Below are 25880 nucleotides of genomic sequence, written 5' to 3'. Positions count from 1 at the left end.
TATGATAAATATTATAGAAACAATTTCTTCAGACCGTTTCACAGGTCGCATTTTGTGTCCATTCAAGGTTCTTTTTTCAGGAACTTGTAGTGTTTTTGTCATTGATCATGGCAACTGTCCAGAACTACTAGAACGACTTTGTAGTGGTAGAACTACTTTGTAATTCTAGTATTTGTAGCATATGCAGTGTTTTCGTCATTCAATGATCATGGCCGTTTGTCGGTTTTGTATTTTTTTTAGAATGACAGTTAAACATTTTCATTATTATCATCGTGGGTACACCACCGTCACACACAGACTGCTTTCTGTGCAGAGCTGACACGTACCACTGCATTTGTTGTTGTTATTGTTGTTGTATTGTTTTTTATGGCGGTTGGCAGCCTGAAAAAGGTGCATTTACTGCCACCTACTGTAGCTGTACATCTTCAAAGTGTGTGTTTTATGTTATACTGTATTTAAGACAAAAAGTGTTTCATTGTCTTCAAAGCCCATGGGATCAAAGCGTAAAGGAATTGATTGCGTGTCGTCATCGTACGTTGTTGTTGTTGTTGTTGTTGTTGTTGTTGTTTTATGGCGGTTGGCATCCAATTGTTGCATTACCGCCAGACTTTATTCCTCAGACTTGTTTTCGTCATTCAATAATCATGAAAACTAAGTGAATAAAGTCTAAAGAATAAAGTCTATGTGTAACTACAGCAGGTGCCGCTAATGTAACACTTGGATACCAAATGCCATAAAACACCAAAGAAGAAGAAGGTTATGGCATTACCGATAACATAATAGATATGGGCATTACACAGTCACTTGCAATGGCTTATACTTTCTGTTATTACTTATATAAACAATTACATCTATTAAATAATTATTTTGTCTATTGTAAACTGTGATATTGATCTAAAACAACATATAACTTATAATAATACAGGCCCTAAAAGGTTCATTCTCAAAATCCCACAACTTCCAATTGTGGCATTTCACAGTAACAAGCTGTGGAGTTTCAGATGTGCCTACAACCAATTTTTTTTAACATATGTGTATAACACGGAGACACACTTGTTTCAAAGACAGAGATGGGGGGTAGGTGAATACACACATTGTATACTCAAATGAGGACAATACTGTATTACGTAAATGTATGTTTAAGATGATCGTTTTTGGCCCACAGAAACAAAGAGAAAGTGTTAGCGGTCACCTCCAGAGTCTCGCTCTAAAACCTACAAACCAAATTAGAAATCTGGGGGTAATAATGGACTCAGACTTGAACTTTAATAGCCACGTCAAATCAATAACATCAGCAGCTTTTTACCATCTAAAAAACATTGCCAAAATCAAAAATATAGTGTCAAAACCAGATTTAGAGAGACTTATCCACGCGTTTGTCTCCAGTAGATTAGACTACTGTAACGGCCTGCTCACTGGTCTCTCCAAACGAGCTGTAAAACAGCTGCAGTACATCCAGAACGCTGCTGCTCGGGTCCTGACTAGAACCAGGAAGTATGATCACATTAGTCCTGTTCTCAGGTCTCTGCACTGGCTCCCTGTGGCTCAGAGAATAGACTTTAAAGCAGCTCTGCTTGTGTACAAGTCTCTCCATGGCCTAGCACCAAAGTACATCTTGGATATGTTAGTGCCATATGAACCATCTCGGACTCTGAGGACCTCAGGGACCGGCCTCCTGCTGGTGCCCAGAGTCAGGACAAAACATGGGGAATCTGCGTTTCAGTTTTATGCAGCTAAAATCTGGAACAGTCTTCCTGAAGATGTGAGACAGGCTTCTACTCTGACAATGTTCAAATCTAAGCTAAAAACTGTTTTGTTTAGCTGCGCATATGACTAAAAGGATTTTTTCTTTGCACTCTTCTCTTTTGTTTGTGATTTTATTAGTTTAGAAAATCAGTTGGATTGATAATTTTTAATTTAGTTAATTTTATTGTATTTCTGTAATTTCTTTGTGATTTGAATGCATTTTTCCTGCTGTGAAGCACTTTGAATTGCCTTGTGTATGAAATGTGCTCTACAAATAAACTTGCCTTGCCTTGCCTTGCCTTGCCTTGCCATGAGAGAAACCATTAAAACTCATGTAAATTATTCAAGACCACCTTATACTTCCATGAGATACAGCTTCGTTTCAAAATTAAAATTCAACAAACGTGTAATGCAACATGTCATACAAAATATTATTCGCATTTTCAATGGAAAAGAGCGAGTCCTTAACATGATTTCAATAGTGTGGGTTACTGGGGAACATAATTATCACCAATAAAATAGACTTTCCTAACTCTGGACAATACCATATGAGTTTATCTTTATTGAGAAAAATAATACGTGACTGAAATCAACAGACAAAGGAGATTATCGGTATTGTTGAGTTCACTTTCACATGCAGAGTTAAGTTTCTCTTAATTCTGTTGATCAGCAACTGAATTTATATTCATGTTTTAATGAAAGGATGTTTCACAAAGAGGTCTCACTGCTGGGTTGACCTTCTGAGAAAAGTTACATAAAAGCAGATACACGTCAGATCGTTAATGATGAATGCTGCTAATACAACCTGCTGTGACAAGCTTGGCCGTTTGGGGGTTAAATTACCTATGTGTGCTCTAAAACCAGTCACAAACATACCGGTACTAACAATCAAAGTGCAAGCCTTTTCTGAACCCTGTGATCTCTTGGTCCTGAAGCACCTCAAGGAAAAAACTAACTGTGGAAAACACATTATTGGCTGTTAATTAAGGTCTTGCTGAATTTAAGAATTAATTCACTTATTTTATCATTTGTTGAATAATGCAAGGTTGGTAGACACATTATTGAAAAGGTGATACATGCAAGGACACTTAGTTGTACAATTTGAGAATCAGATCAGTGGAGGAATAAGTAAAGTCCACATTCAGAATACACAGAACCACAGAATTTGAAAAAAAAAATGTTTCTTTCTAATCCAATCAAATTAATGATGATTACAATTTACAGAGTGCATGCCAGACTGTACCAGTATGTTAGGTTGTTCATTGTTTGCCCATAGCAGGCATATCATAAAACAGACAATCAGTATTCAAGCTGCCTCTTCTTTTTCATCAAATTCCCAGTAAAAAAAAGATGCACATTTAGACAAATACATCAGTGCAGGCATCCTTCTTGGTTTAATTCTCTGGTTGACAGTAACCATTAAAATCCCATAGAAAGAAATGCAGTTGAATGAAGGGGAGAAAAAAGCCAATGACTCAATGATAAAAGCCTTCATTTTATACATCTAAGTGACCATCACTTTAGCATTATATCCCCTTGGGCATATTAACGATTGGAGTCCTAAACATTCCGAGATTGAGGTGGGAATATCTCTTTGTATCCTCACGAGGAAATTGGATCATTATCTGGTTTGTGTCCAATTGGTAATTAGTAAAAGGTAATGTATGTGTACTTCCAGGAGATGCCCCTCACAGACATCTGCTGGAGAAGCACTAATTAAATATTCTATTTGTATGCATAGCAATCAACCTTTCTGTCTTTTGCTCGGCAGAAATTCCAAACTTGTATATCATATTTATAAGAATCGTAAATAGAGCAGACAAAGATGAAAAGGAAAAATCGGAATGCAAATTTCAGATGCTTTAAGTTTAGCGGCAAAGCAATTAAGTCTACACAATTTGAGTTTTATGAATTGCATAAATATCTGACTGGCATCATCAACACGGTTGACTACTTAAATCATGCGTTAAATGCCTTACCTTAAAAAGAAGGACTCTTTGCCATGGCGCGTAGCTGTCCCAGATGTTGCATCTTAGGTCCGCCACAGTCAACACTGTACAGAGGAGAGACGGACTGGGGCGCAGAAAGAGAGGGAGGGGAGGAAGTGTTAGGCAAAGGATAGATTATTAGCGTGCATCGTTTTTTTGTTTTTTGTTTCCTTTTTTAAACACGCGTTTTTCTTGTGCTCGTTTTGACGAGCCGAGGAGCGATTCCGTTAGAGAATAGAAAATACACAAAAACAATAATAATAACTGCACCAAGCCCATGGCCAGTGCCCATTGGTGTTTCGGGAATCACGTTGAAATTATGCCCTATCTTTGAGTAAAATAGAAAAAAAAAAAGTTATAAAAAATAATAATTTACTTTAGTGATCAAGTATTTTTATTTTTTTTGGTTCAAACGTGTCACTATGCCAGTGTCTCAGTATCTTCATATCGTTCATTGTTAAGTCATTAATTTTCGCAGTATTTGGCTGATAATGTACCGTACTTTTGGATAGACGTGTTTTTTGTACGTATGCAAGGCGGGGCCTGTGTGCTAGTCTCGCGATGCCCGGCTCAGTGATCTCGTCCCGAGCTGCTTGGATACTAGTTTCACCCGAAACATCAACACAGTTACCCGGGAAAGGTTTTATTAGGGGACTATTTACGTTTCTGTTTTGAAATACTTTTCGTCTATTCATTTTAAAGACCTTGGACCAAATTTAAAATCACATTAAGTCCATGTCACTAGAAAAAGTTCTTAGCCTAGTTGGCATACTAGCTAGCATCGTTTGGCTAACTTAGCTGCTAGCATTAGCGAACAGTCAGCTGAGCAAGTCGGAAGAAGTTTGGATTCTTCAAAATGACGGCATTATAATGGACATGGGCGGCTTCCTTCTTCGAATTGTCTACTAAAAGGTAAACACGGTCACCTTTAAAAGTATGCAAGCTTTTTGAGAGCTAAGAAGCTAACATTAAGCTGATCTCGAGTTTGCTGCTCCCGTCAAATATCTGCCTTGGGCAATAATTGTCTGAGTTAACATTAAAGTCTCTAATGGCACACTTGAGTTTACTCTAGGTTTATTTCCCATCGTGTCTTTCATCACCGTAATCAAGTCATATTGGGGAATTTGGAACAATGTAACGTGAATTAACATGTCATGCATAATTGTATACCAATATAAAGGCTAACGATAAAACAACAATTAAACAGACTTACGGTAGGGTCATTCTGAGCCGTAAACGGCAAAATATATTAATCCTAGCATCAGTGATTATTTCTAATGAGCGTGTTATCCACTGCAATTTCTCCTATCAATGCCAAAGTATACACACTATTAATATTTTTCATCTAGCATTTTACCAGAGTTTTCATAACACAAGTCACTCCAGGAATGTTGTTATACTTAGTCACAAGTGCCACTACCAGAGAGAGGCTGGTGCTGAAGTAGTGCTGGGCAATATGAAAAAAACCAAAACAATGAATTGATCGATTTCTGCTTTCGATTAAATTTTACTTTCCTAAAACAAAATAAAAACAACTTTGATTACTGAATGTCAACATAAACTATACCGATTTTTAATCTGTGGCATTTAACATGATAAAAATATATTCTTCCAAAGTCTGACTTCTGCAGCAAACCACATGTTTTTTCCCAATTTTAACTTGCTTAGGATTTTCTGTGGACCTCACGATTCAAAAAAACCCTCCCTAATAATTGAAGATTTCATATGACTCAATGGTTCAGCCCTGTGCTGAAGCACTATCACCATCACATTAAATGTCAGTTTGGTGTGAATCTGTAAAATAGTACATCCAGAACTGGATGTTTGATGCTACACAAGCAACAAAGTCATGTAAACTATTCATTCCGAGTATCAAAGAAAATGTACATTTGTCCGTGACCTTATACAACGTTAAGTAGGACAGGTGTTTATGGAAGTATTGTGACATGTGACACTTGTCCACCCAGCATGGAAAGCTTTTGAGGAATGTGCTGCTGGTACAACCTGTTTTTAAATGGAAGGATTGTATTGATTCAGCTTAAGTCCAATGGATATTATTACTGTGCAATTTCATTTGAATTATTTAACAGGGACAGTGCAATTATTCATAGTTACAAAACAAAGCTTGTAGCCAATGCTATGCATACAAAGTTTTATAGCCACTGGTAATTTTCAACTCCCGTCCCTGGTTGGGCTTTTCTACACTTTTTACCGATATAAAAATGCAACATTTTGATTTGTTGTGTACATTGGTTTGCCATTTAAATTATGTGATCAAGATTGTACTGTAAATGGAATGCAGTAATAATCAAACAGGAAGCCAGTGGATTGGTTGTGTTTAATGGCAGATCTATTTGCAGGAGACAATGAGGAGAAGCAGGAGGGCAGAAGAAGTTAAACAATCGTCTGGCCCAAATCATAAAGCTCATGATGTCAGTGATGGTATGTGCCCATTTTCAATTTGAAATTAATACCTAATCTGGGTGATTCTTTTGTGTGTTTATTCTTATGATAATTATTTTTATCTGTAGAGCTAACAGCTGCATGGAAAGGCTTGGCACAGTCCAAAGCTGCTGTAAGTACATGAAGTGACCGAAATCACAAGTTGATAAAATTCACACAAATTCATGTTCACAATTTCACAGTATGTGATTACTGTATTAATTTGTTTGTGCTCTTTAGTTGCGGCAGATAGAAAACAAACTAGAGGCAGGTCCGGGAACAGGAGTTTTACTGGAGTCTATTAAAGCACCCTCCAAGAAAAAAACCTTGAGAAAAGATGAATGCAAAGGTAGTCATCTATTTAGAGACATGTCAGAAAGTTACGGTATTCTTTGTGTTAATGTTTTGTTCACTACAGATGGACAACAAGGTGATCAAAAAGAAAAAGCCACAAAAATAAGCCGTAGTTCACAAAGTCCAGAAAAGAGTAACTCTCGCGGCCCACTTCAGAACTCCACCCAGGACAACACTGCTCGCACCTATGTGGAATTCAGGGAGCCTTTAGCCTCCTATAGGTAACTAACCATTTAAAAAAAATATTTTGCAGTATGCTTGCATAGCTTTTGTTGCTAATTGTTTGTGTACATAACGTTTGTTGTATTGCTTAAAATAAGAAAGTTATTAATACTCCAAATTTGTATGTGGAAAAAAGATGTACTGGTATATAAAAAAAATTGTTCCAAAGTCTAAAACACTGATAGTTGGAGCCTCAGGAGATAACTTTTTTGACTCAAAATACACAGATAAAAAAATGTTTTTTTCATGGAAAAGTTGTTTCTTTAGCTATATTATTTCACTGTACAGCATAACATGTATCTATCACCACAAAGAATGTTCAGAAGCATGGTTTCAGCTCTCTATTTCCATGTAATCACGCTGGTGATTTTCCACCTCCAGAAAGTTATGTACTGTTGCTTTAATGTAAATATATTATACAGTCTGCACAGCAAGTGGTAAATTCAGAGTAAATCCAGATCTTCCTAATCCTGTGTAATCTGGTTTGTGTACAGAGAAGCCACCCCTTCACCACATCCCTCTGCTCTTGACCACTCCAGTCTGCAGTCTGCGCCAGGGTCTTCGTTCTCATCCCAGCCATCTAATTCAAATCCTGTTCTTAGTCATCTTGTGTACCAGAGAGACACCAGGGACAAGCAGACAGACAGAGACTCCTCCACCATGGAACGTATGGAGGTCCGCTACCTCAATGACCTACCAGCTTTGGACACAATAAGGACTAATCTGTCTCACCCTCGGGCCCTAACAAAAGAGGCCACTTTGTCAAACAACTCTCTCAAAGCACAACATCTACAGAACACTGACAGTAAAGAAAGTGGAAGTACTCCATCCACGAGTCCTGGTTCAGCTTCACAGCGCTTGGAAAACCTTCGACGTCACCAACCAGATGACAAACTGGAAAAACTAAAAGAGCGAATCCGAAAGCAGAGACAACATCTAGAGGAGACTGCTGAAAAAGAAAAGATGGGTAGTTATTTAGAACAGCCACTTATTGGAACTGGAAACTGTAGCACTTTCACCGTTCCGACAATGAAAGTACGGAAAGTTGCACCTGCACCATCTGCACCTATTTATAAAGGTATGTTGCTTTACATTTTGATTTGAAGATAATATGTGCAACTGTAGAAAAATAAAACATTTAAATGTACACAAGATTTATGTTTTGTTTTTTAGGATTTAATTGTACTGAAACAAAAATACAGACCCCCGATGGAAAAATCTGGCATGAAGAGGACTTCCACAACCTCAGCAGAGACATTTATAAAGACCTGTCTCGACAGTTTGCAGGTGAGAGGATTTCTATGATGCAACAGTTCTAGGGATTCTTCTCAAGCACTCTTCCTCAGCCATATCAGTCTGATATGTTATTTTTCTGTTTTTACAGACCGCACAAAATCACAGCTCCAGAGAGGGCAGGAAGATGTCTCCAAAGAGAGAAAGCACCATAAACCTGTGAGGAAAGTCCAGAAGATTATCCCAGCTTCTGATGTTGCAAAACCAGGTAATTGTTTATGTTGCATTGTTGTTGCAGGTTTGTAGGTAATTCAAATGTATGCGTCTACAACCAGACTTTAAAATGTACATCAGATCTGTTTCAATGCTCTCTAACATGTTAGTGTCCATTATGGCCTTCCAATATGAGCACATGGAGATGTCGGCTATCGGGCAAATTCAGGCCGTGCACATGTTACACCTAATTTCCAGACCGCTCAATGCCCTAATGTTTAGCACAACACCAATTTTTCTGTGTAGTTTGTGTGTCTGCTACACCGTAGTGCAGCTGAATGCAACTCCAGAGTGATGCTGCTGTTAGTGCACTCTGACTGCGGCAGCACTGGATTAAAATGCTCTCAACTCGGCTACTAACTCAAGGATAAAAGTTAACTTCAGCGCAGCTCACACCAGTACAAACATACTTTTTTTTTTTTTTTTACAAAGTGCCTTAAGGAGAAGATAGAAGCCTTGCCTGTCTGTCATCTCATTGGCTACTTTAAAGTGATTGGCTCCTTCGGGCTGTGCAAATATTCAGCCGTTAAAATTCATTGTTAGGAGACAGAATAACAGTGATGTCCCCCAATTAACCCAATTTAAAACAGACAATACAACAATACACTTTTTTTTTGTCAGCTGCCTATAAACACTATTTTTAATCAATAAATATATCTGTAGTTACATGTTGTCCATGGCTTGAACTGAAATTAGATTTCACAAATAGATTTTTTTATTTTTCTGTTTTTCCCCCTTATTTGTGCTTGATAATTGTGAGCTGCAAACTAGCATCAGCCTGTAACTTGCCATTGACTTGAATTATTGAGCAACTATGCACTGCTCAGGGTAGGTGTTATTCTCAAAGCTTCTTTGAAATGTCCAGTATGTCTGACATCTGACATTTGCGCAGTAATCACCACCAAGTAGTGTCTAGGTTACAGATCCTTAGATTATTTACTCACAGAATTTTGTCTGACAAACCTTTACAATAATTATAATCATAAATTGTCAGAAAAATAAGTTATATATTGAATGATGATTCTGTAATGAACTAGATGTCTGTAAATGTGTTATTAGTTCTTGTGTGTTGTGAGCTGTCATGTGGATTTCAATAAATAGGCTCCTTGATGTTTAACTGAGTACAGCTGCCTCGTCCATCCAGTACACTGCTGACTTTCACTTTCAAGAGGGAAGCCTGCCTCTGCCTAGTTGACTGTGCACAATTGTTTGCATAGTATTCCCTTTTCGATCTGCACAAGTTTAAGAAAATAAAAATCCAATTCCTTTTTTTTCTGACAAGAATTGGGATAGCAAGTAGATTTGGTTTTCCAGTCAGGATTCAGTTCACTGCCACATACATGGGTGTTAACATTTAAAAGAAGATTGGCAAAACTAATACAATAATCCCATGTATTTCTTTTTGTAGAGGTCTAAACTTCTGCTGTGTTTTCATTAAATGACTATCCACTCATTTGATATTTGTAATATTTTAAATAGCAATTTGGATTTGATTGAGTGTGTTGTTGAGTTTGTATACTCCTGTATCCAGACCATATTCTCTGTATTTATGCAGTGATATGTCCTGCATCATGGCGGGAAGGCCAAAAGCTTGTGAAGATGGTACTAGGCAAAGATCCCACGTTGACCTTTGAAGAGTCTCAGAAAACTAGGAGAAAAAATCAAAAAGGTAAATTAAAATTACACTTATACTTTACCTTGTATAATATTATACATTGAGTAAATACAAATATTCATTTGTTTGTTTTTCTCACACTAATTTTGTCCAGGCTCCCACTGTAGATCCAGTTCAGAACCATGTGCAGAACTAAATTGTCCTCAAAACACAGCTAAAACCTCTTCCCCGCCGGTTCAAGAACCTGTGCCGGTGGGGTCAGACATATTGTCCGCCGACATCAAGGGACTACTAGACGACCTCCAGCTTCAATTCAAATCTACAGAGAGGGGAGAGCGAGCCAGGGCCACATCCCGGCGGGGGACTAGTCACAGACAAGTCCGAGGGAGTTCAGGCTCAAGAACAAGGGCTCCTGTCTCTTCATGGGGAACCACGTCAGCACGAGGATGTCGTAGCGCCAGTCCGTCCAATCAATCACAAACTGTCAACAGAGATGAGGCAGTGCAGAAAAAGCGCCACTATGATGCAGATACAGTTCGCCAATACATTGTCCAACAACAAGAAAAAAGAAAAAAGCAACAGGTAGAAGAAAAGAACGCGCAGAGGGAGGAGGCAGAGAAGAGACAACAGAGACTGCAGGAGCTGTATAGAAAGCAGAGGGAAGTTGCCAAAACGGTGGCCTCTTCCACTTCAGTGCCAGGGCAAGTGCAACTTCAAGGGCCCTTCAACAAACTGCTGGAAGGGGCACAACTGGAGGAGGAGGCGAGACAAATGGTAACTGTTGTTTCTGTTGGAATTTGAAGTATGTATTAGGGGCAAGCAAGCCGCAATGTCAGAATTGTCATTGCTTTTTCCTCAATATTTGCTTTTACAGAGACCATTGTACCAACCGTCCGGAGAGTCGGATAAAGAAAACATAAGACTGGAGCAAGCTCAAAGCCCATCAAGCAGTGACCAATCTTTAAATCATCACCCAATTTCCCGGTAACTTACATTTACACTGGCGTATGATTGTTTCATAATGGTTCATGGGGTTTAAGTCACAAGCCAGTTGTGATTACCTGTATGGCCATGATCACATTTAATTTGCTTTAAAAGTAATATTTTTTTGAGATTTGTTGTGTGGAAAAATTAAGAAAACTTCACATCTGTGTAATGCTAAAATATGTTTTACTTTCCCTTTAGAAATGACTTCGAATTTGGAGTATCCTCATCAGCACACTTTGAACATTTAATACCCACAACACTACCTGTGACTGGTCCTGCATGCAGTAATGAGCATCTTCTTTCTCAGCTCCTCAGACTTGAGAGTGCAATAGCTGCAAGTGAAAAGCAAACTAAAAGACCTATCACTGCACCTAGTCATTCACCGGACAAGAAGTCTCGTATTGAAGCCCTGAAGGCCACGGCCAAGTCCCTATCCAACCGTATAGAGAGTGAAGCATGTCAGCTTGCTGGGGAGAAGTTCACTTATGGATTAACAACTGCTGTGGATGTGGACACAATACTGGCTCCCAGGTCCTCACACAACCGTGGTGATGACCGCAGCTGGACTGAAGTTGAAAGTGAAAACATTGCTTTCAATACTGAAAGAATGTCAGGAGCCCAAACTATGTACAATAGGACTGGTTTTCCTGAACAAGATTTTGTTGTATTTAAGACTCCATTGGAAAAGAATAGAAGGGTCAACAGTTGGAATCGCCCACAATCAAGCACAGTTCCACATAGCAGTTCTTTTCAAGACAGAAAATGGTTGGCCAATTCCATGGAAGAAAATCCTAAGACAAACAGACAACTCTATGAAATCCCGTGTATGGAGAATAATTTCCCAGATGGCCATGATAGTTCAGAGTCCATCAGTGAGGGTCCTTTAAGTGAAGGAAGTTTCAATGATGGTGACCACAGTCCTCCTCAGTCTGCTAATCCATTTAGACCCTATGACCACCAGGGGGCAGTGCTGCATTCTCTAAGAAAAAGTCATCAACGTATGTCGGAGTTCCAAAAGGATGCTGAAAAGTGTGCCACTCTCAACTCATTACTTGCTTCTCAGGAAAACTCAAAGCCTGCTTGGGAAGAGTTTAACAAAGGAAGCCCTTTAAGTGTCATTAATATTTTCACAAAGAGCCTTCAAGGGAACGTTAAAGGTTAGTTCACGAAGTGCTTGCTTAGAACTACAGAGGAGCTTCTCTGAAATCATTATGTGCAAAGTGATATTGATAGTAAATTCATTTTCTGTACTGTACATTTTCAGAGAGGAGCTCTCCTGTGCATCTGCTGCCCTCGGGTAGTCATGATTTAGAATATGAGAATGACTTTGTGGCAACTCAGAGCAGTGGAGCCAGTGGCCAAAAGGACAACTATGCATTGAGGTAATTTAATTAAACACCCTGTTCACTTGTGTTTCTATGATAGTAATCAGAAAGGCTCAACCTCAAACCAGAAGATACAGTATTAGAATTATTATTACCGTACATATTTTATTATGTGTACCTATATCAATGGATGGCTCTGTATAACATGAGATTCAATCTCCAAACTTCTAAGAAATGTTTATATTAAACAGTTCAAGTAACCATTATGAAGAGTTATTGAGGCGATCCACGGGACATTCATCTGTGCAGTCGCCACATCGTTCCTCTTGCTCCACACCTGGTTCTTCACCTCATTCAAAGAATTCTACCAAAATAAGAGGTGTCTTATTCTTTCATTCACATTTCATGTTTATCTAAGACATAAGATGTATCTTGTACATTTTTTAATATATATTTTTTCCTCCTCAGGCAAGATTTCAGATCAGAGTGACGCTACTTTGGTGGAGGAGCACAAAAGTTCGCCTCACTCAGAAGCACTATCATCTGAATGCAGGAAATGGGACTTAAAAAGAAGTTCTGAACAGAGCCAGGTGACTTCAGAAGACATCTCTGGACTCTCTCACCAAAGGTACAATCTTATTTTTCTTTTTTTTAGACCTACAACCTTTCTTTCGTCTGTGTAATGCCTCCATTGTCCAGGTCTGTTTTTGGCAAAGAAGGTTAAATTTTTCTGCTACTTCAGTTTTTCCTCATTCATAGTTATATTCAATTTCTTTCCACTAAAGATCTTGAAATTATACGGTTATGTATATATTTATTCTGAATATATATGTGTATATGTATATATATGGATATGTGTATATATGTGTACTTGTATGTATATATTTATTTATTATATATATTCTATATATAAGTATGTACGGCCTTATTAAAATGTATGGTCTTCAATACTAAAGGCACTCTCAGAGTTAGACAGTCCAGGCTTTCAAGGGTTTGTAGTTTCTAGAAACATGAGGAGGCTCTGGTTCAGACCAGAGACACTGGGTATTTTGTTTTAGGGGCTGTTTGGGTCAGTCAGCGTTACCACAGCCTGGGCTTTTTGCCAAATGAAGCTTTTTTTTTTCTCTGAAATTCCTTTTCCCTCTAGTGGTATTTAATCTATATAATAGTATTTTCATGATTATGGCACATTCCTGCGCTGTTACCCGCCTCACCAGCCTAAGTTTATATAACAACGGTTTATATTGCTATGATAAATTTGCAAATATTTTTTCTAAAAGTTCAGTAAAAATGACCTTTGTCACTGAGCGTAACAATGTTTATGTTTTGACCTCAGCTTCACAACCTAGAATTTATTTTAGACAAACCCAAGCCATTCTGAATTATTCTGTGGCACACATACCGGTCATATTATTTTATTAAAATTCCCATTAGCTGGCCACTATTAGGCCACATTAGTGGCCACATTAGCCGTTTGTCTAGTAATGACACGTGTTATGTAAATGAGAAATTCGAGATGAATTGTTTTTTTGCCTTTCGTAGGCTATATTGGATAGGACAGATATAAGCCTGAAATGAGGGTGAAAATTGAGGTTGAGACATTTAGTTACTGTTCTCAGAACCAATCTCACAATGCAAGGCTGACACAGCCCAGCTTTTGTGCTGCAGCCTAGACCACTCGACTGCGCAAGACTATACAATGCTTTAACTTTTTTTTTTTTAATATTGCAGGAGTAAATTATTAATGTTGTAATTTCCAACTATGTTGCTAGTTCAAATTTGGAAAAGAAGATGTCTCCACCATCCACCAAGATTAGGCAATCTCCTCCTGGATCCCTGGATCAAAATTCTTTGGAGTCAAACTCCTTTAGTGAGCCTTTAAGGAGAAGCTTTCCAGAAAATGCAGCTAACACAAACGCAGCAGTATACTCTGGCCTGTCAGATGTCAACGCGTCAGGTAAATTTAAACCAGCACCAACTGAACTAGTATGGCCTCTTGAATGTCCATTATATTCATATTTCGTTTTTTCCAGGTGATTTGCAGTATTCTCCTGCAGTTCTACAGCAGCGAATGGCCGCAGAACTCCATTACTTAGATTCTATTGAAGAGTCGGTGCGGCAGCTGGGCGACATCGAGCGACTGATGGGTGTCTCTGTGGCTCAACATGAAAGTGCATCCTTGGCCCAAATACTTCAGGTGAATCATCTTTTGGGGTCCAAAAGTTTAATTTTGTTTTTATTAATTATAACAATTTAATTTGCTAATTACTTCTGGAACCTAAACTTTAATCCTCTAGGCCAAGCAGCAGCAACATCAGGAGGAATTGTATGAACTGAAGATCAAGACGGAGAGAGAGGCTCTTGAGGCAAAGCTGCAAATGGAGGAAAACCGGCAAAGAGTCGCCCGGGTATGTTACAATAAAAGGCCATAAAGGTTTTTTTTTTTTTTTTAATTCTTCAAGCTGTATCCTGTCCTTTTTATGTATTGTTCAAAATATTTGTTTCTTCAGGCCCACACAGAACTGCAGGAAGGTTTGGCTGCGAATCACAAGGAGACTCTGGAAGGCCTCCAGGAAGCAACAACAAAGATGATGAGTCAACAGGCTGAGGCAGCGCGGTACACGGCTGACACTGCCCGGCACATCAAAGAAGTAAGCAATCACTGCCTTTTCTCTATCTGGAAAACAGCCCATGGTCCCATTTTTAGTAAAGTTGTTTGATTGTTGGTTTACGGAAACAAGCTAAATGTAAATGTGGAGGATAGAAAGTATTGTAAAATGGTTGTAAATTATGTTTTTATTTTTCAGATGACAGAAATGGCACATGCTCATTTGATGACTTATAACGCTGCTTCTGTCCACACTTCTGAACGATTGAGAGAAAACTCTCATGCAAAGACTAGAGACAAAGTGTGGTAAATGACAAGCTTTTCAGTGTCTACTTTTTGAATAATGAGTGAAAGATACTTCCTATTTATACTTTTTTTTTTTGCCCATGCACAGTTATGAGTCGAGTAGAACCATAACAGATGAGCACCCCTCTGATCGTTCTGACTCTGAATCCTTCAGAAGTCCTGGACTCAGGTATGATTTATGTTTCATCATTTCACTTGCAAGAGAGCACAGACACTAACACTTGCTTAATTGTATCAGTGAACCTGAGTCAAACTACCACCACAGTTTATCTTCTGAGCATAACGAAAGGAGGCATGAGCTACCTAAAGAGAAGACTGATAGAGCAGAGGGAAGCATTTCCATTGAGGAGGAAGTTCCTACAGCTGCAAACGAATCTCTCTGCAGTAACAGCATTCCATCGGCTGTGGAAGAAAAAGGTACTATTCACACAGTGCCAAAATTGCACATGTTTAGGACAGTTGATACCAGTAATAGACAATATTTAGTGTCTGTGTTGTGCGTCACCAGGAGACACTACATCAGTTGCAACAGAGTATTCTCACAAGTTTGATGAGTCAATAACTGAAGACGAGATTGAAGAACGCTCCTTCCGCTCCTTATTGCCGTCGGAGGCCCATCGCAGAGAGAGTTTGGACAAGAAATTACAGCATCACGATGAATCAGAGGAAGATGTTGCAGGCCACAACGGGACAGCAGCTTTAGTGGCTCACAATATACTAAAGGTAAACGTTTTGGATGGACATATGTAGGGGTAGTCAATATGTTGACTGCTTATGTTATATTGCACGGGTTGTTTTAAAGATTTGATAAATTAAAATTTTCACTATATTGTTTACAGGAACCAATGCTACAAAAATAGATGACTAAAAAATAAATTCCTGTTTGATTAAAATTAAATATTTTTTTACAGCACCAAGAGGTGTCCTCAGCCTTCTCTGGGGGACAGGACAGCTTCTCTCATTTCACTTTGGAAATGGTCCGTCAGTACATGAAGGATGAAGAGGTCAGACTGCAGCATCAAAGCGCATTGCTGCGTCTTCGTCAAAAAGCCCTCAAAGAAAAAACACGCACTGAACTGGCCTGGCTGGAACACCAGAAGAAAAAGTTGAGAGACAAAGGGGAGGATGACAAAATGCCTCCTATAAAGAAGAAACAGAGAGGCCTTATGCTCAAACTCCAGCAAGAGCAGGTTAGCCATGTCTGCTCTAAACATTAGTCTGGCCAGAAAACGTCAAACCAAATGACCTAACATGGCTTTTATATGAACTAGATAAAAATGTAAGACCTTTTGTATTTGTTGCTTTAGGCTGAGATCAAGCAGCTGCAGGAGGCAAACAAAGCTGCAAGAAAAGAGAGACAGCTGCTTCTGAAACAACAACAAGAAATCGAGAGAATGAGGTCCTCCACTCTAAAACTCAAAGAGCGTCTCCGGTGTGCTGCCACTGAAGCCCCATCTGTGAGTTTAAACTCCTGAACGTTAAACATAATTTTGTATCAGATTACAGAAGTGACAGCTGATTTTCCTCACTGTCTTTAAGGAGACATCTTTGTCCGAAGTGGCATCGTCCAACTTGGAAAATGTAGCTCCGAATGTCCGCAGTCCTTCTCCCTCTGTTTCTATATCTGGAAGTGAGACCAGCAGCATCATGCAGAAGCTGAAGAAGATGCGCTCTCAAACGGATGAAAAGTAAAGGACTAAATATTTTCTTAGTGTCTTGTTCATAGTGTGATGTTATTATTTAGCTTCACAGCCAATAACTTACTGTATTGTACATTTCTTGTTTTGTTTTAGTTTAGTCTTTATTTGTCAGAGACCATTTACAAAATCATTCATCTTCAAGAGAAAAGATGATCTGTACCAGATTAAGCTACTGCTACTTTCCATCTGCAGTCCCTGGGCTGGTGAATACATAACAACAGTAATGCAAAAGCACACATTTCATTACAATTACGCTACATTTCATTTTTAACACTAGCTCCGTAAAATACACTGTAAAACAAATCAATGTCTAAAACTACAAAATTAGTTCAGACCGATCAAAAAAACTATAATCTATGCTGATGTTGGCACCGTTGAATATCTAGGATGTGCTTTTTCCAGTTTCGAGTAAACTTATGAATATCTAAAGACATTTCAGACTGATCTGGATGTTGATTCCACTGTCTGAAAAAACAAAAGGCCAATTTAGCTAACTACTAGCTAAGTTATGAAATGAGCCATAACAATGCCGTGTTCATTCTTCATCTGAGAGGATGAATAGATGAGCATGCTTCATGTATTTCTTAGAATATGCTAAGCAGACTTTACTAGCTCCTGTATATTGGCCCTAGCTGCAGACGAGATCCCTTTATTAGAAGTGTTGCGTGTTTACAGAGAGTATTCACATACCTCTAGTTGCATCAATGCAGAACGCACCAAATTACTTTAATTGTATTCACATTTATCACTGCTAAATTCATGCTTGTATATTAGTCAAGTCATGTTGTTTACAACTCACAGAATGCATCACTCATACCAGTCTTCTCTTTCCTCTTCTCCCTGTGTACATGTGTTTCCCTCTGCTTTTGTCTTTGTCTCACGTTTTGTGTGACTGTTGTGTGTCTGTCTTTTAGACATTGCTCTCCTGTTCATTACTTCTTCTCTATGTTCACTACCCAACACTGGGCGTCGTTAAGTGTTTGTCTACCTAACCTTCACCCTAAATTCCAGCTTTTTATCTACAACCAGTTGGTCAGGTACTGTACAACAGTTGATGTGTAATGCTCTTCACCCCTTAGCCCGCCGCTCCTCTCCCATGGAACATGCTTGTGTTCATCCGCCGGCACTGGGCATAGTCAGGCCTGGAATGTGTATGATGAGGATTAGTTGTTTTTTATTTCTGGGTGTGTGATTTCAAGCTTTGGATTTCAATGAAAATTCGAGCAAAGGTTACTTACTGAAATAATCCAATCACAACGTTAACGCTTAACGCTTTGAAGAAAAAAAAAACTGATTATTTCAGATATATCTCTTGATATGAAACCCAAACTCTCTAGTTGGTACTTAAATAATGCACACATAACAATTCTAATATTATGCAGTAAGATGCACTGGCTTAAGCAAACAATAATTTTTTTGGTAACTGGTGCATAGAATTACAGAATAAGTATCGATGACAATTGGCCTTAATGGCACTTGAGAAATGAACAGCTCCAGTACCTGACCTCATCAGTAAACACTAGGTCAAACAAAATGCCTCTATTGAATTGAGGCTGAATAATGCTGTAGTGTAATGACTGTAACAGTTTCCTCTGCATGCATTCATCTCTCAGGTATTGAACATGGCACAAACACTTTTACATTAATTTATTGATCTATATCAAATCTTGTGTTAAACACTTGTTACCTGCATTCACTTGACTGAACCTTCCTGGTGCATGTGTGACATTTTCACAGTTACCTTCAACTTTTCCTTTTCCTCTGAATGATGTTTCATTAATATTTTTCTTTGGGTGCCTGAATTGTGCCTGGATATAAACAGAATCAAAGCAAGTATGTCTTTGCCTGTGTGTGTGTTACTGAAAGAGGTTGCGGTATTGTGTTAAACTGGTGGCTGTTTAACTCCCTCGAGTCTGTTATGTTAAATCTATACTTTAATTTGTGCCTTTTCTTTTGTAGGTTCCTTACCAAGCGCGAGCAGCAGCTGATGCAAAGGCGCCGCCATGCTGAAGAACTCCTGCTGTGGAAACAGCGACTTGACCAGGAGGAAGCAGAAGTCCGTAAGATGGAGAAGAAGGCCCTGGCTGCATGGGATGAGCAAACATCTCAAAATAAAGGACATGATCTTTCAGAGGGGGAAAAGGACTTCAACACGAGTCAAAGGCAAAAAGGTAAAACTACACCGTTGTGTCAAACATTTTTTTCACGAAAATACAGTTTTGACTACAAGAGTTTTTTTTTTTTTTTACAGATTTCACAGGGGAAGTGGAGCTCTCCTCAGCCACACCTGAGTCCAGTATACATACTGATGTAGAGGTACAACAGGAAACGTGCGTATGGGCTCAAAACACCTCTGCCTCAGAAATAGCCATCCAAAGCATATCAGCAAACTACACTAACGACTTTACCTCTGTGTCCCCTTCACCACACGGACAAGTAAGATTTCATGTCTCTTTGCTTCTTTTAAATGAATTGTTGTGATCTTCATACATGTTTCTCTAGGTCTTCAGATGCTGTGCTCATATTTATGGTTTTATTTCTCTGTTTCTCTCCAATTTACCCAGAAGTCAACAATCAAAGAGAGTGTTGATGGCGTTCCTTCAGAACATGTTGACCAAATGTCTAACCAGACGGACACAACTGGCAGCCCTGTCGCTAAACAAACTGGTAACTTGCAGACAGTACTGTAATAATAATAGTAATGTAATGTGAATATGGGTTAGGGAACATACTTATGTAATCACCTGAGTGGGATTGAGTTGCAGTGCACAAGTTGGATTAAACTTTGCTAATCAGAGCCTTTGCACAAGTTTCACATTGTAATTTTTATTTTTTTCTAATTTGTTTTCAGAACACATATCAGACCAGAGTGACATAGAGAGTCGCATACAGGCCCTTAAGGAAGAACTAAGAGAACGGAAGTTCACAGCCTATCAGCTGAAAAAAGAACAAAAGAAGAGGACCAAAGAGCGGCTTAAAGCTAAGGAGGCCAATCTACTAAAGCAACTTGAGGTAAATAAAACACTTTTTTTTTTGTAAAACGTGCCTCCAATTTGTCATCCTGCCAAGCCAAGTGATCGCCTTCTCACTTTGTCTCTTTGCGTTTTAGACTTACAATCACTTTATTGAGAAGACCCAAGCAGAGCTAAACAAACAGCCAGACTCAATACCAGATACCACGTCCCAAATCACTGAAGCCGTCTTCCATAGCACAGAGCGTCCTAGAGATAAGACACTTCACAGGTAACGGTGGTAGCTGAGTGTTCCTGGCACATTTCACATTTGTGTTTATAACTGATGTCAAATAATATTAGAAGTCATCATGTTCATACTGTTTTTCTAACAGCTCTGACTCGGTTGTCTCTGAATCTGAAAGGATTCCCACTTTGGTAGACAAAGGTGTGTAATGTATTTTCAAAAGCAAACTAACTTTCAGTTTAACCTTTATTTTTACTTTTATAGTAACCTTTCTGCCAAATATTGCAGCTCTACCTGATCGAAGTAGATCTACCTCAGTGAATTCAATTTCTGATGAAGAGATAACAACAGTGACTCCAACTCCAAGACCCGACAGCCCAGACCGCAGTCTCACCTCAAAGAACCCCCAAGCACAGGCTCGAGAATCTCAAAATTACGTCGTCACTTCTGAACATGAATCTGAAATGCAAGAGGAACTAAAGTTGGAACTTGGCAAATTGTCTGAGGATCAAGATTCCAAGTGTCTGCTCAAGCGAGACATGGAAAATGATGTAGACGCAGCATCTGAATCCACACGTCATCATTCTCCGTCATTCAGCCAAGAACTCGATAGACATGTTGACTCCAGGCCTGAAGCAGAGGCGGCCGCTAAGTCTTCAAGTACACCTACAGATAAGTTTACTGCAGGAGATATTCCAACACGAGCCTCGTCTAGTGCACACTCTAATGAGGAAACTGGCCAACATAAGGCTTTACCTCCTTTAGCCGACCGCTATAACACCTTTGAGTCATCAGTTGATCCATTGCTTAGGGAAAATAATTCAACTTCACAACTATCTGCTGAAAAGTCATTTAACTGTTCAGATCAAACCTCTTTAAAGAAGGATGTGCTTGCCAGGAAATCACATAATGACAGTCTTGATAAAGAGATAGAGGAGGAAATAGTCGAGGAGCTCAGTGGGCTGTCTGCAGATGGTAATCGTAGTCTCCAGTTTATAGGTGTGCTGGATGCCCATGTTGAAGAATTAAAGACTGATGGCAGAAACGCAGTGAGCTCTAACCACTCTGCGGCTGTAACTCCTCTAGTCACAGATGAAATGCCAGGCTTTTGCGTCGGGGACCGTGTTGTCGTCAGCGGAGTTCAGCCCGGCACTTTGAGATTTAAAGGCTCAACCAGCTTTGCAAATGGCTTTTGGGCTGGTGTGGAGTTGGACAAGTCTGAAGGAAGCAACAACGGCACATATGATGGAGTGTTGTACTTTAAGTGTGCCGAGAGTCATGGCATTTTTGCTCCTCCTGACAAAATCAGTCCTCTCACAGATAAGTTTGAAATCTACACAGACACCACTGAAGATGATGACTCATTTCACGATGACATGTTAGAGAAGGAAAACCAAAAACATCAAACAAAAGAAACCAAATCTCAAACAGAACAGCGTTTTCGAAATGGTGAATCAGGAGACCCAAAGACTGAGTTAAAGCAGTTGGATAAAGCTCTCTATGACGCTCAGCATCAGGAACATCCTCTGCGTAATGGAAAGAGCATTTTGACTTTTGGAGACGTGTCTCCCACTCCCCTCATAGAGGACAAACAAGCTCAGATGGAGGTTATTAACCTTGTTGAGAAATCAGACGTAGAGCTCAACCATCAGCTCGTGATTTCTTCTGACCTGAAGAGTGATGAGGGGCTGAAGGACAAACTGGGCTCAATGGCAGATAAAATGCTAAGTAACTTTGTAGAAGACACAGTGCAACAATTTGCAAAACTAAAAAATTCAAAGGCCAAAAAGATACTTAATGCCAGCCAAATAAATAGAAATGAGTTTGAAGGAGTTGAAGATGCTTTACCTCCTTCGGTGGATCAGAAAGATGGCCTGCCCTTTTTTCTCACTCAAGAAAAGGAGGAAATGTCTTCTCCTGAACTTTGCAATCGTCCAGTAAGTTTTATATCTGTATACTATATATTATACTGTATAATATATATAATGTATTCTGTATATTAAACTGTATAATTCTTAGTCAAATTTTCTATAATTGTTATTGTTTAAAATTCACGCAAATCTAGAAATTATAGTAATGTCAAATGTTTTCATCGGATTTTGTGTGATTTTCTGCTCTCCAGGAAAGTCCTATGCTGGGGATCAGTGGTCAAGAGGAACTCGCCAAGCGTTTGGCAGAACTGGAATTGAGTCGAGAGCTGGATGACTTTGGTGATGATCAGGACTGGTTTGATGAGGACTACGGCCTCAGCTCTCGTCGAGAACAACAGAGGCTTAAACAGAAACGGCTGGAGGAAGAAGAACAGGAAAAGCTTGAAGGCAATTTTGGGAGGACTGTCCCATCACCAGGAGAGCAGCAGGTGAAGAGTCCTCCTCGACCTGAGCTTCCTCACCCACTGCCCCCCAAACTGCCCGAGGAGCCTGCCATGGTGGTGCCCCACTCGGCTCCAGAGATAGAAAAGATGGCACACGCTGCAACTTTAGAGATCTGGAAAACCTGTGGCCTGGACAGGGACAAAGCAAAGGCCCTCACACAGCTGCAAAAACCCAACCCCTCCAAGGAATATTTTGGTGAAGAGCCCTGCAGCGAGGAGCAGGAGGCTGTCTGTCTAAGGAGCTATAAAAAGGTGATTACTTCATACTGAATGTTACTTTGAACCTTTGCTAACAGAAGTCCTCTGTGTTGCCTAGGCTGTGTTTGATCTGACTTGGGAGATCCTTCAGGACGTCTTTGCTGAAGATCCCAACGCTGACCAGCCTCAGTGGGTGAAGTCGCAAAGAGTCAGATCCTCATCTTTTCACAAAGTAAGAACAGCAGGAGACATCAGCAGAATCCAGGTAAACGTCCAACATTTACTGCACCTTGACACTTTTATTATTTTTGTTCTGTCTTTAAACTAAATTAACAGGATTAAAACATTTTAAAATTGTAATGCGTAACTTTTTTTACCCTTAGCTTTAAGGATGTTAAATATTGTACAACTAAATGTTTTTCTCTACAATAATAAAACCAGATCATCTTTTAATTTTAATGTCTTATTTTATTGTTTTAATGTTTGTGTTTTTTACAGAAATTTGTTACAACTGAAGTACTGAAGTTGTACGGTCTCGCAAAGGATCAATGCCAACAAACCGACTGGCCAAAAATGCTCAAGTTTGGCAGAAAGAAGAGGGACAGAGTAGATTACATTCTGGTAAGTTCTGCCAACATGATCTATCAATTCTCTTACTGTGTCAATGTGGACAGTTTACAGATATGCTTTGCCCAACAGGTGCAAGAGCTCCACGAGGAAGAGTCCCAGTGGGTCAATTATGATGAAGATGAGCTGTTTGTCAAAATGCAGCTTGCGGACGGCATCTTTGATGCTTTGCTCAAGGACACAGCAAATGAGCTCTCTCAGATATATGACAAAAGGTCCAGAAGAGACGGCGTTTCCTGAACATTTTCACAGCAGAAATACAAGGTCTAACAAACTTTATACTTTCCTAAATCCTGTAGAAAAGTAAAGTTTAACTGCTCAGTTCTCCACCTGTTTAGTGCCAATATCAGCCCTCGGATGCCTTTAGACTCAGCGTTACCTCTCAATGTAGTTTCTATGATCTCTTTGCTGGATAACCCTCGTAGTATGTGAGCATTCTTAAACACAGACACCTCCAACCACCCAGCCTTTTATTATATACCTTTATTTTCATCAAGTTGCTGCTGTCCTACATTTTCAAACTTTTTGCAATAATTTACATCTAAACTTGAACCTTTGTAGACGTGTATGAAAGTGTACCCTTCTGGATTTTGTCTATTGTAATAACTCATACTTTTCTACAAAAACAACCAGTGTAAATATAAAATTTAATGTTTCGTGTTTTGTATTTATAGTTATTTTGCTTAAATAACATAGTTTGTCAGAATGGACTTTAATAGTTGCTCAAATAATCTTAAACCTTTGAATCTCAAGAAAACTACAATGAGCATTTGTCCACAAATGTTTACGTTTTACATCTGCGTCTTCAAAAAACCTAAAATATTATTCCAGGCCTAAAGCAAACCTCACGTTTCATAAAATAACACCACATCAAAGTCAAACCTGGGATTTGTTGCTTTGGAGCTGGACTATTTCCTGCTCCAGAGTTTAAAGCGCTTATAAGAAATAGATTTAGTTTTCACACTGGTCGTCTTTGTTGATGAAAGTTAGGTGATTGTAACAATTGTATTTAATCAAATGCGCAAACATGTAAGAAATCCAGAAGACTGTTTTATCCACTTCGTTTTTACTGTGCAGCTCTATTTGTGTTGTACGGTAAAAGAAAACGCCTCTAGAATATTTATTTTCCAGATGTATAGATTTTAATATTTGGGGTTTTACTGTGTAACTAAAAGCACAAAGATAAATGTGAATGTGGCAATAATATGATGTAGCCAACAGTTCTAAAGAAGACGTTTTTTGAGAAATAGAGACAAATACGGTATAATATTTATTCTAGTCTTGGCCAAACACTATAAAATCTGGTTTGGCTACAGTAGATGTTTTTGACAGTTTTGCTAAAATTACAGCTTTATCTGAAAATGTTGGCATGGTATTTATCTTGCCTGGACCTAGAATGTCCAATCATAACAGGAGCACAATATATTTTCTTATGACTGGACAAAGTTGCATAATAGACCTGTGTAAACGAATTGAGCAAATGTTCTAGTATAATATAGTCACTCAAAATTCCAGTAGAGTTTCCACCGCACATTTCTGCCCTTTGAACTTTAAAAAAAAAACGATCTCTATGCTTCCATTTTTGCCCATTGCCTTAACATTTTCTTTCTTCCCATTTCTATACCAGACCGCTGTCTCTTTAAATATCAAACACGGATAACTTTTATCAGGAACTATGTTGACACCGAGGAACAGGTGATGGGTCATGCTTTTTCTTCTCTTCAGCATTTCTCTGACCCAGGGGATTGTTGTTATTCCTAAAGAGCCCAATAGTTTAAAAGCGCCTCAAAGTGACCTTAAAATGTGCTCCTTAAATGGGTTGAGTCTGAAAGGGTAAATTATTAAAATGATGACGTGTAATTTAAAATTGTATCCTCTGAAATACCAAAAAAAACCTCAACCAAGATGTCTGGGTTGTTGGTCTCGTCAGTTGTATGAAGATGATTGTAATATGAAGGACAGTGTAACTATGCAGTCGTCTTGTTGGTCTTTGCATTCTTCGACATGTTTAAGACCAATGGACTCACACTTGATTGTAGATTTGATCATATGTGAACGGTTTCTGTCTTTTACACTGTTTATGTCTCTTCTGTTTTTAACAAGTAACTGAGAAAGAAATAGCAACTGTAATGTAAATATTTCTTGTAGTTAGATTCTCCAAGAGCTAAGATTAATAAATTGTTGGGTCATAATGTTTTAACATTTTTGAAATGTATTATTTATAATGGTGTGCTCCTTGCTGTTAGCAAAGTGCACTTGAGTACTTGTAATATTCTTGTATGGGTGTAAATACTGTAAAATGATCCATTATGGCCCGTTGATATTGTATCCGATGATTGAGCAATGTGTCTTTTGCAAATATGTACAAAGTATATATTTGTTTGTCAAATGAACTTTGGACGTGTAAATAAAGTGTTTCTCGTTTGTTATTGGTTGCCAGTAATTGTAGACTCCCATAGCAGTGTTTCCCAACCAGACGTACTTAATGTTAAAGTATTAAGAGTACAATTTCTGGTACATTTTCTATCCTTAAGAATCTTTTGAAGGATCAGTGACAAAAATGTACATTATTAATATTATACTAGTAAATTTGATGATGTAAATTATTTTTTGCAGTCTATTTCATGTGTGGGTTGTGGATGGGAGATATTATCTGGCTTAGGCCCTAACAGTTGATGCAAATA

General features: G+C 38.8%; 2 protein-coding genes across 2 annotated transcripts in view; one reads left to right on the top strand and one right to left on the bottom strand.

Annotated features, from left to right (window-relative positions):
• The window catches only part of cacna1ea (calcium channel, voltage-dependent, R type, alpha 1E subunit a), a 64650-nt gene extending 60841 nt beyond the window's left edge, over window positions 1-3809 (bottom strand). The window contains exon 1 of the mRNA XM_072438207.1: window positions 3726-3809. The gene's annotated coding sequence lies outside the window, so the exon portion shown is untranslated. The remainder of the gene's footprint in view (window positions 1-3725) is intronic.
• A 499-nt stretch (window positions 3810-4308) lies between these two features.
• cep350 (centrosomal protein 350) lies at window positions 4309-25625 on the top strand. Its single transcript, XM_072438210.1, has 37 exons — window positions 4309-4646; window positions 6095-6176; window positions 6266-6309; window positions 6417-6525; window positions 6595-6751; window positions 7247-7830; window positions 7926-8039; window positions 8137-8253; window positions 9814-9927; window positions 10028-10647; window positions 10748-10857; window positions 11059-12017; window positions 12107-12242; window positions 12437-12564; window positions 12654-12813; window positions 13958-14142; window positions 14219-14382; window positions 14483-14593; window positions 14696-14836; window positions 14993-15099; window positions 15188-15268; window positions 15338-15516; window positions 15608-15822; window positions 16011-16289; window positions 16407-16556; window positions 16639-16787; window positions 18759-18970; window positions 19051-19235; window positions 19364-19466; window positions 19651-19811; window positions 19909-20042; window positions 20146-20198; window positions 20286-21934; window positions 22120-22623; window positions 22688-22834; window positions 23068-23190; window positions 23269-25625. Exons 2-37 carry the CDS (start codon window positions 6101-6103, stop codon window positions 23434-23436), a joined length of 8628 nt encoding a protein of 2875 aa, XP_072294311.1. The 5' UTR covers window positions 4309-4646; window positions 6095-6100; the 3' UTR covers window positions 23437-25625.
• The last annotated feature ends 255 nt before the right edge of the window (window positions 25626-25880 follow it).

The sequence above is a fragment of the Eucyclogobius newberryi genome, unplaced genomic scaffold (assembly GCF_026437365.1).
Source record: "Eucyclogobius newberryi isolate DKJ021-1_F unplaced genomic scaffold, fEucNew1.0.hap1 SCAF_9, whole genome shotgun sequence".
Taxonomy (NCBI): Eukaryota; Metazoa; Chordata; class Actinopteri; order Gobiiformes; family Gobiidae; genus Eucyclogobius; species Eucyclogobius newberryi.
This window is presented reverse-complemented; position numbering and strand designations above follow the sequence as displayed.